The 12,287-nt window shown below is 28.0% G+C and overlaps 2 protein-coding genes across 2 annotated transcripts in view; one reads left to right on the top strand and one right to left on the bottom strand.

The window, feature by feature from the left end:
• The window catches only part of LOC127065768 (uncharacterized), an 82,750-nt gene that overhangs the window by 37,169 nt on the left and 33,294 nt on the right, over positions 1–12,287 (top strand). The gene's annotated exons all lie outside the window — the stretch shown is intronic.
• LOC127065797 (outer dynein arm-docking complex subunit 4-like) overlaps positions 6,433–12,287 on the bottom strand; it is a 30,309-nt gene continuing 24,454 nt past the window's right edge. Inside the window, exon 4 of the mRNA XM_050998653.1 lies at positions 6,433–6,516. Coding sequence (XP_050854610.1) covers positions 6,433–6,516 — 84 coding nt within the window. The remainder of the gene's footprint in view (positions 6,517–12,287) is intronic.

Genomic DNA, 12,287 nt, shown 5'->3' with positions numbered 1-12,287 from the left:
ATCGTCGCTTTAGGGTGTGTAAATATTCATGGTACAGGGAAAAGGGTACGAGAAATCAGATTGATCTCTCGAGCTGATCGTCGCTTCTCTTCAAATGTCAAGTTATCACGAGCGAAGTTTAACTATTAATGACGACGGCAATGGTGGTTACACGAGCTATTCGTAACAACGACATAAACGTTCCATATTTTAAACATCGTTTACAAGATCGTACGTGTAGTTTACCGTAGATATGTATATGTGTGTGTGTGTGTATGTGTGCGTGTATAAAAGTTCCTATTTTTCAAAGAATTCTTACCGAATATTTTTAATATCGCATTAAAATCCAGTGGTCATGACCAGTTTGATATCGTGAGCATGCATACGATTAAAACGAACATTTTCTTTTAATTTACATATCGTTCCGATTCTTTTCCTCGCATTAAGAGTTTTATCTACTCGAATAAATTTAATAACGAGAAAAATTTTCTACAATTAGATGTTTGACTATGTGAGATTTTTGTACGTTATGTTTTTCGGGAGTTTTTTTGTTTTCGTCAAATTTTCGTCCTTTATGCGACGATGAAATTATCTCTTACTTTTTCTTTTATTTCTTTTTACGATCGGATGCAGCGATTAATATTATAATATTTTATATTTAAGTATATATACGTATGTAAAGAACAAACAATATTCGTATTTCTTCGTATTTACATTTTACGATATTTATAATGTTGACGTTTTTTGATTCGATAAAAATGAAGGTGATTCAAATTCATGGGATTTTATTTTAGATTAAAAGTTATTTCGAATTTCATATGATTACGTCAGAAATATTTTTTATACCGTGACTCTAGATGTAATATGTATTTTTATTGATACGTTTGTTTTATCATTATTATTATTATTCGATGATAAATATATTTCAAATGAAATTTGAAAAGTAGAATCTTCATCGGATTTTTGATTTGAAATTTTATAATAAGTATTATTTTCGAGGTCGTAAAAGTTGGACATTTATGATGGACATTATCGGTACGTGTTAACGGTGTCATATTTTCTTATCTCTATAGCGTATCGACAATTCAACGTGAATCAATGCCAGCTTCTATTATATTTATTTATTTTGACGTTTACCATCCAATATTTTATATAATCCGAAACTTTATTTATTTCACTTTTACATCTTATACGAACGTACTGTTACCGGAAATTAGATAGAAGTAATTAAAGGGAAGGTATCTATGTCGTCGAGTAACTTTAGCAATCTAAATTTGACATCAGTTTAATGTTCCTTCGGAAAAAAGAAAATTAAAAAAGAGAGAGTAACTACGATATTTACGTTTTCATCCCCAGGAGAGAGAGAGAGAGAGAGAGAGAGAGAGAGAGAGAGAGAGGGAGAGAAAGTAGCGATCTAATAAGAAATTCAAAGAATTTATTTGAGAACTTAAAGTTGTAGCACGCAATCGTGTTCTTAAGTAAAAACATCGACAAACATAAAAAAAAAAAAGAGAGTAAAAAAAATAAAGAAAGTGAAAAGAAAAAAATATTAGCAACGTAGCGGGAGAAAGACTTTCTTGATGAGAATAAAAAAAGAAAAGAAAAAAAAAGGAAGAAAGAAAAAATCAAAAAAAGAAAGAAAGGAAGAGAGAAAGAGAAAGATTAAAAAGAAAGAAAATCTCTCGAATCGAAGAAAGTCTCGAAACTTTACTAAATTAAATTGTCACGCGAAAATGCATTTTGTCTACATTGAAATTATCGAGTAATATGATACTGCAAGGAGTGCAGTATTTACGGATTTTAATATAAAATACGATACTCTTTTGAATGATATTCTTTTAATAATTGTCTTTTTCTTTTATCTTTTTTTTATATATTATTTTTTTGTTCCTTTAATCCACTCATTCTTTCTTTCCTTCTTTTTTTCTTCTCTCTTTTATTTTTTTTTTTTTTTTTTTTATAAACGATGGTTTTAACTCGTCTGAATATTTTTAATGAAACAAAGCGCCTTTCCTCGAGGTTATAAAACTTTCTCAAACATTTTATACCATCTTTGTCGATGATCGTTCGTCCGTTAATAAATGATTTCCTAAGAAAAAGTTCTACCATAGGTAGATTCCAACGGATTACGTAGCTATTATTTTGATTAATTAACCAAGAAGAGTTTTAGGCATTCTTATTTCATCGCGACAACTAGGAGTAGACTTAAAAAGAAAGAAGAAAAGAAGAAACGTGACGTTTTAACTTTGATCGATCGATCGCCAAGTCGTTTCAGTCTGAAAAAAAAAATTGATTATTCTCAAGGAAAATCTCTCGTCGGTCAGTTTTTTTTTTTTTTTGTTATTTTTCATTATTTTTTATAATTATAAAAATGACATGAAACGCTTTTGAATTTATCGCGGATTTTTCTTTTTTTTTTTTTTCTTTTTACATTGACCGAATGTGTCTCATTTCAAACAATATGACCGATTATATTTCCGACCGTATTAATTTTATAAAGAAACCTTTCAAATAAATTTTATTTTAAGAAAAAAAAATGTAATATTATTTATAGATATTTCATAAAGAAGCGCTATTGTCTAGCAAGTTGTAATAATTTTTATTTTCTATAAGAATTGGATATTTTAAACGTAATAAAAGTTTTAGAAAGTATCAACGCAAATACAACGAGCACCTAGAGGATAACTTTTTCATTGATATTTCATCGAGCTATGTTGCCTTATCTTGCCATGCCAACTGCCAGTTACCAGTTGCCTTGTCATACATATATATATATATATATATATATATATATATATGTGTGTGTGTATATGTTATACTAGCGTCGTATAGATGTACGTCTCGTAACCTTGTCGTATACCTGTCGTAACCGTGTCGTAACCTTGTCGTAACCTTGTCGTATACGTGTCGTACTCGCGTTGTGTACGTATCGTAACATGTGTCCGTATCGTGGCGTTTATATGAAGCATCTAAAATAGTACTAAGTTAATCGATCGTTTCCATTGATCGTAAAACAGAGGTCGGTAACCTTTTACTGAAAGTATATACCCCACATGCGGCTGGTTTATAACAAAGTGCACTTCCTGAAATGTAATAAAAGTAGTAGTAAATAAATAGTAGTAGTAAATGAATAGTAGTTGTAAGAACTTAATGGTTTCTTGCACCGTTAGTCTATTCTTATCTTGAGCATACTATGCATTTACTATGCTCTTACTTTGCGCTTACTCTGCATTTACTATACATATTTTCTTTTAATTTTTACAACTTTAAGTTCCGGAGATATTCCCATTTAAATGGAAGATCGTATAATTTTGAAAAAGATTCTGAAAAAATTTGTATTCGGTAAAAAAGTTAATTTGTTTATTAATTATTTATTAATTTTTATAATTTTGTCATTTGCAATCTGATATGAATTTATTTTTTTCCTTTGACAAAATAAGAAGAATTTAGATCGTGAGAATTTGTTTATAAAAATTGTTTATAACAAATTGTTAATTTGTTATTAACAATAAGCTAAGAAAATAGAAAATATCATGCCCTTTAAAATGATATTTGTTTCAAGTCTCTACGATTTTTAGTTCCGGAGATATTGGAAAATGTGGCTATTAATTATTTTTAAAAAATTGTTTTTTCAATAACAAATCTAATTTATTTATTAATTATATATTAATTTATGTAGTTTTATAAATCAATTTGAATCCGATCGGAATTTTCTCTCTGCAAAATAAGATGAATTTAGTTCATAACAATTTGTTGATACAAATTGTTTATAACAATTGTTAATTAATTATTAACAATATGTTTAAAAAATAGATGGAACTTTGCCCTTTAGAATGGTACTTGACTCAAATCTCTACGATTTTTAGTTCTGAAGATATTCCGATATAAAGAAAAGGCGTTTACGTTGACCCACTAACCTATATAATTTCATTCAAATTGGCTTGTGACACACTGACCTATATAAATTCCGAGAATTTACGCATCTCAGCTGGTCAAGTTACTACTACTATACTATTACTACGATCAGCTGTAGTATACAAATTATGAATGAAAATCTTTAGAAGGCGATATCTTCCGAACGGAAAGTCGTAGAAAGTTGAAACCACCACCGTTTTCAAGCGTAAATTATTCTTTATTTATTTAAATATTGCAATAATATTGTTATAATAAAATCGATTTTGTTAATAATTTTTACAATTGATTTTTTTAATTTTTTTTTCATATTAAAGACACGAGTTCAATGAAATTATAAAAATTTTTACTGTAATGTTTATAAATTTAACTTTTTGTTTATTTAAAATAATTATTAATGATTTAAAATAATGATTAAACTATTTACTTGCTACTACTCTTATTACATTTTAATCATCAGTCTTTATATGGTTTCTTAAAAATATTAAAATTTATATCTCCTAAACAAATAATTTTTCAACATACATATATTAATATTTTTTTATAGAGAAAGTCAAACTGCATCTACCAATGCAATTAAAGACATATGATCCTATTGAAAAAAAAAGAAACAACAGTTGACCTTCGTATACTTTTTACACGTTTACGTAAAAAAAGTACTAAACTAATTATTATTTGAATAATACAATAATATTTAATATATACATATGAAATAAATTTGTTTTAATGCATTCAAATAAATCTAAAAAAAAAAAAAATTGGAAGAAGATAGAAGATATAATTCTTTATAATCTCTATAAATCTAAATGACGAATCTAAATCTTGCAAAAGATTTCATTTTGATAATAATCATCGTTCGAAATTTCTCTGGCAAAGCTTGACTCGGTCAACTTGAGCACACCTTGAGGAATTATGCTTAAACACGCGCGAGACCGATTTGTAGAGTTGCGCATGGTATCGCGTGCTGCAAGTACACCTGCATACACTGAATACGTATCATATGTACATATATACATACATGTATGTATACATACCAACGCTTGTCCTCAGTGTCTTCTCTCGTTCTCTTGCTAACTTTGGAAGTAAGGGTCGACCGGTCGAGGGTATTAATATCGTTTAATCTACGAACAAACAAGCAAGGAAGGAGAATTTATGCAATGTGCGTTCCTCCAAGACTTCCTTAGATATGGCTTAACTGTCTATATATAGAAATTTTTAATTGGTCGTATTTTATATCTACATTTTTTCTTTTATTCGTTCATTTATTTATTTATGCATTTATTTTATATATATATTATATATATTTATAATATATACAATATATAAATATACAATAATTGAATAAATAAATAAATATATATATATATTTATTAGTTGTAATTGAAACAAATGTAAAAACATATCATGAAATAGAACTGATATAAATTTGTATGTAACTTTTAAAAAATAATTATACATGAAAGTAAATATATTCGTCAATTCTTCCGTTTGAATTTTCATTCTTTTAATTTCTCATATATGTGTGTATATATATACATGTATGCACATATATATATATGTGTGTGCATACATATACTAGTCTCGGTCATAAGTACATCGATACTACCTGATTTCGCTTCATTCCACTCAAATTCCTGCGACGGTAATTTAGTGCCCTCTCAACGAGGGCGCAAGGGTTCTGCCTACAAACTGTCGAAACTCTACGAAGCTGGATAATTAAAGCCCTCTAATTGACTTAACCTGCCACCGGACTGCATTTTCATTTCTCCGACCTTAGCGACCTTAGCTATCCTCAATATTATAGACAATATGACGCGTTAATTAGATCTTCTTCTATCCTAAATAACATTGTATATATCTATCTATATATGCATCTTTTTGTAGTTTGTACATATACATATACATATATATATATATATATATATATATATATATATATATATATATATATATATATATATATTCGTGAGAATTGAAAACGTATAGCGCGCTTGAGTACATACGAAAGACACTTAAGTTAAGCTTATTGCTTTCATTGTTCTACATAATGTAGGTATCTAACTATATACCGGATGAGTTGTTTCAAATTAGTAGCGCATTAACAAAAACTTTTAATATATGTATAAATTTTTTTCTAATAATAACGTCTACGTTCTTGTATTTGAAATGAAAAATGAAATGTTTTAATTTTAATAGATGTCTAAATTGAAAATTTTACATATTTTTTATAAATTTTATAAGGAGATAAAACCAATTAAAAAATCTCGTAAGTGAAATTGTTATATCGATGAACTCTTTGAATGACAATATTTCTTTTCGCGGATGAAATATTTTTTACAACTTTTATATAGATAAAAAAAATCTTATTCCATTTTTAAAAAATGAATAATGACCTCTCATCTTTTAGAAAATATAATCTATGGATAATAATATCCGTCGTTATTATATATATCGGTCATTTTGAATCAAACATATTTTTTCGGAGAAATTTATTCTCTTCATAAAAAGATAACCGAAGGTAAATGACTCACCCGGTATATATCACTGAGAAAATCCTTTCAACCGAAATTCTAATGAAGTAGTAGGCAACGTGAGAAGAGTAGTTCTGGCATGATTAAGCGCGAGCTAAAGGAAAAACAACATTCAAAAATTTAGATTTTAGATTAAGGTTTTTTTAAACAATATTAAAAGTTAAGAAACATTGACAAAAAATAATACATAGTTCGTAGTATATATATATATATATATATATATAATATAACGATCAATCGTGTATATCAATTAAAGAAAAGAAAGTAATATTTATTTTTTGTTTTACCATCTTCTACTTGGAAATATTTACGTTTAAAATAGTTCTACGATACAATAAAAACTGAAATCTTTTTCTCCTTTCAAATTTGACTTTCAAGCTGTAGAACTTTCAGTCTTTTCGAGCTAACGTTTACGAATGTACTTCTCTTTCTCAATATTGGAGAGCTCCTCTCTCTTTCTCTCTCTCTCTCTCTCTCCCTCTCTTTCTTTTTCTTTCACTTTCTCCTTCTCTCTTTCTATTGTTCGAAATAGCATGAATTTAAGCTCGATTGTATAATAGAAGTGTAATGGAATTTTAACTGTAAGGTAATTTGTTTCGAGCAACGTTGGAGAAAACACGATGAAAATGAGCAGGATAAAACGAGAAAACATTATTAGAAAAATTCTTATTTTTTTATTTTTTTTTCCAGATTTTTAACGAAGCAATTCTCCCTCTATCTCTCTCTTTCTCCCCTTTTTTTTAATCTTTCTTTTTTTTCTTTCTTGAGCCCATATTTATCCAGCATTTCTTTTCTTATTTTTTTTTTTTCACTTTAAGCGAATAAAAGTGGATCTTGTTTACGAAGAAAGCAACGATAGGTTATTTCCCGTTCATAGATCAAATGACATTGACACTTGGTACACGTTAAGTGCCAAGGTAGAACACACCTAATATAGAAAGATATTATATTTTTAAAAAATGTATTAAAACATCTGACATATAGGACTAGTAGGTAGTAATGTACTATAGTAGGTCAATATAGGTCTCTGTAAGATAGGACCTACTACTACTCTAATCCCTTCTACCGACTTCCTTCCTAGCCAATGGTCGTTTATTACAGCACTATAGTCTATATTTCTCGAATGTAGCAAAGCTTGAAGAGAATGAGAGAGACGTTTAGGAAGGTCTCTAGAATTGCAATTAGTTGCTCGAGCGATCACATTTTGGATTATTCGCATAGCATAGAGTAAAGTCTGTTCTGTGTGTATATATATATATATATATATATATATATATATATATATATATATGCGTGTATGTATGTGTATATGTACATGTGTAATATATTATCCATTCATCTTTGTTAGCAAGACTCCTATAAGTTCATATCAGAGAGTGATAACGTGGTTGTTAAACATTACCATTCGTTATGTTAACGATCACTCCAATGTCATCCATCGTCGTCGTGCGTCATTTATGTAAAATTACATAGATAGGTAAGCAATATCAAAAGAAGATCCATTTTCTTTGTCATAGTTAGAAAACATCATTAGCATAAGATGATAACATCGTACATATTTCTGATATTGATTAGTTTGATACGAAATGATTAACCTAGACAGTATTAAAACTAATCGTTACGTAGGACGATTTATCTTCCTAACAACATGGACAGGAATCGATTAACATCTATCTCTGACACATTTGAGCGACGTATATCGGTGTTAGGAGACCTTATCGGATTGGACCGTTCATTAGAATCGGGATAGTTCTGTTCGAGTATGTTAAGAGGTATCATGGTTTGACCTAAGCCACAAACATAATCACCAATATTATTGAAACTGTCTTAGAATATTGTTTCTCTTCTGTCAAGAAAGTATTATTTCGTTTCATAATCCATCCAAGATTTTTTACAAATAGTAAGAATAATAATAATAATAATAATAATTATTATTATTATTATTATTATATGTTATATTATTACAAATAATAATTGAACATATATATATATATATATGTATATATATATCCATATTGTTCTAACGACAATGATAATACAGAGTATCCTTATCATTATCATTCCCAAAACTTACCATATCGTTCGTTAGATTTAAATAAAACTTCTATTGTTCAATATCTTTGATAAATGTCGAAAGTTTAAAATTGTCGCTCCTCGGTTTCTCTGTTTTTCGACAAGTTTTAAAGCTTATTATGAAAACAAATGAGAATGATTAATTTCAATCCCTCTCGTCCCTCTCACATTTCTTATCTTATCGCATATGTTTTTAGAAGAAGAAGAAGAAAAAAAAAAAAGAAAAAGAAAGAGAACAAGAAAAGCAGTAGAAAATAAAATTCGATTGAATCGCTAGAAAAAAAAAAGTTTCGTGTCATGAAGCAAGCAAGTCGAGGGAAAGAGAGAGGATAGAATAAAAGATGGGTGGGTAAGGGTGAAGGAGGGGGGATGGAGTTAAAGAAGGTGTATATATCTACTCACCTTCGGCACTCCTATGGATAACTTTCTCTGTGGTTTTCTTTGATAGGTTATCGACGTGCTTCACTTCGTAAGAGTTCGTGTCGAAGGAAAGTTAAATGGTTAGAGTGTTCCTGCTTCATCAGGATTTCCGGCACGAGTTGTGGTCGTCCTTTTGATCAATGTTAAAGCCTCGTCCTACTCTATATCGATACTCCATAGCTTCGATAATTTCTTTTTTCTTTTTTCTTTTTTCTTATTTTTTCTTTTCTTTCTCTCTTTCTCTTTCTTTTTCTTTTTCTACCTCATGTTTCGTGTTCACGACCTTGTGTCCTCCTTAATACGATTCTTTCCTTTCGTTCTTGTTATCGTTCATTTTATCATCATTTATATGGAGAATATAAATAACAAAGAATAGGAACACGTGTATTTATTCACTGTACGTTTAATTTCTCTTGCCATATGTCAATGACATCGCGATGGATACATTGTGCATGTCAGAAAGATGAAAGAGTTGTAGTATACGTCGGAAATATTGATTCAAAGATGTATATTTTTAAGTTTAAGAATACACTAGGGTGTGAATATTAGGGTGGGAAATTATAGAAATTTGTTTTATTTATTTATGTCTTTCCTTTTATTATATCTTTTGAATTTATATTGCAAGGGTTTTGTGATAAATAAATAATTTTAATTGAAAAAGATTTGAAAATATCCTGAAGTTATCCTGGCAGAAAGAAATATAATGATTTGAGTTTTGTTATTGCGATGACATCGACGAATCGATAATACGAGTTGACGTATTCCGTATGACAAGAAGATGAGTTACAGTATGTGTCGGAAATATAGATTTAGAGATATATATTTCTAGATTTAGGGGATATGATATATAGGTTCGGATTCAAAATTGATAGGAATAAAAAGTCGGAAAATATGGAAATGTACTTTCGTTCTATTTTTTCCTTTATAAAGCTTTGAATTCATATATAGCGTGTTGTGATTTATAAATAATTTTAATTAAAGAATGTTTGCAGAGAAACCGAATTATTAAGCAGAAAGAAATATAAACGGTTTTATTCCTTTGATGTTACGTATAAATATATTGTATATTAAGATGATAGAAAAAAAAGAAATATTAATATTAAAGAGAAGAATAAATTATTCGAAGAAATTTATTTATTGTCCATATATACATCAATTTGATTTTTCAGTTTCGAAAACAATTAAATTCTATAAATATAATTCGAAAGTCATTTAATTCTTTATAACGTCGTGTTTAAATTAATTAATAATACAATTGTTAAAATTATTCGTTTGTTTATATTTTGAAATTTCAACATTTGTTCAATATAATTCTCACGTTCTTTAATTTTAAAAATCGTATAGGTAAGCATATATTTTATAAACCTTTATTTTTCATTCTTTTCGACGTGAAATTAATTAACTTTTTTATATACAAAGATTTATATTTGATTAGAATAATTTTTATATTATACAATTTTTAACTAGTACGTATATATATTTGTGTGTGTGTGTGTGTGCATGTTTACAAATTAACATGAAACAAAATAAATTTAAAACATTTTCTTTCATTCATTAACATTATAGGGCGATTCATAAACACTCTATATTTTTTTTATAAATATTAATTAATCCTTTCTCTGTACATACAAAATTAATTATTAGTTCGTATATCCAAATTTAATTGCGTTAGAACTTGGTAAGTAAATATGCGAGTAAATATACACATGTGTATAACTGTCTAGGTCACGTAGTTCATAAAACGGATCGTGAACATTAATAAACATTCATTGATGTTTATAGTACAAGGAAAGGTCAAAGTTTCATTTCTGCTTCGACACTGGTATCGTCAACACGTATATAATTTGTTCTCTTCCAATCCAAAATTATATAACTTCTCAATGGTGTACGTTCTTTATAAATCACGTTACTACGCACATACAGACACACGCTTCTCTTCGCTGTAAGTATATAATTTCGCACGAAATAATTTTAGTTTAAATATCGAACAAAAAGAATTAGATTATTTAACCAATTAAATGGATAATTCCTCGGAGTACACTCAGAAGTATATAAGAGAAAAAAGAAAAAAAGTAGATTAAGTTTCTCGTCGCATTTAATCGTGCCCTATATCGCATAATCAAAACCTTTCTTCTTCGTAGCTTCCTTATGAATAATATTAAATCAAGTTTTTCGATTTCATAGAATCTTGTTTGATTAATGAATCGTTATTATTTCAAGACGATTGATTCGAAGGATTGTAAATCAAATGGAAATCGAAAACTTCAGGAAAAAAACTTGAGCCGTCGCATTATGAACGTATAATTAGCTAAAGATAAATTTATTTAGAAGAAGGGTGAAAATAAAGAAGAGTGGAGAAGGACGTGGAGGTTAAAGGGTCGAGAAAACGAAACATCACGACCGAGTAATATTCTCAAGGGTAATTAAAACGACATTACATCTCGCAGATGTTTAACGAAAAGTTATACTGGGTGAGCATTCCCATTTCGTTTTCGTAATTATAACAAGCTCCACCTCAACTGGTACAGTACAATGAACTGCTGACTGAGCTTCTAACTTTGTATCTTTTACGTTAGAGTATAAGTAGATGATTAGTTTAACACATACCTAGGTATACGTTGGTTTTATCTATGAATCGTATATATTATATTATATTATATTTATATTAAATACACTTTGCGATAGAGAAAATCTCATATTTCATACTTACGTGAAAATATTCGAATTAATACGATAATATATTTAATTGGACTTTAAACTCGTCTTTATACGTGTTTCGATCGTAAATAAATATTAAACGATTTGCAATAAATTTGCTTTTGTCTAAAAAAAAATATCCAAAATATAAGATTGGATTTCGTTGACAATTATAGATTTTTAAAAACCATTATCTTTATTTTATATATTAAATATTATTTATATGTATTCAAAAATAAGAAAAAATTCTATAAAAAAGAAATCTAATTAATCCTAACAATTAGTTAAATGAATATTAATAAAAAAGAAAGATATAACATTATCGAGAAATTAATATTTCTATAGGAAGTTAACTTTAACTCATTTTACTCTTCATTTATTCGTTCGCATTCGTTAATTTAAATACTTTCGTTTTTTGTAATTCAATATCTTTTTATATACATATTACATGAAAAAAAAACGTGTAAGTATCGTTCGACGTAATTTATTAAAAAAAAAATCATTTAGTATTAAAAGAATTTTATTTTTGAAAAATCATAATAGAATCAAACTACGAGCTAACAGTTTAAATCGATATGTTAGTGAATGAAAGAAATATGAATGGTCGAATTTGAATTAGTATTGATAAAAATTGAATATAGAAACGTATTTGGAAGACTTACAAAAGATATTTCT

This window comes from Vespula vulgaris, chromosome 8 (assembly GCF_905475345.1).
Source record: "Vespula vulgaris chromosome 8, iyVesVulg1.1, whole genome shotgun sequence".
NCBI classification, from domain to species: Eukaryota; Metazoa; Arthropoda; class Insecta; order Hymenoptera; family Vespidae; genus Vespula; species Vespula vulgaris.
Note: the sequence above shows the minus strand (reverse complement) of the source record. Positions and strands in the feature narration are given on the sequence as shown.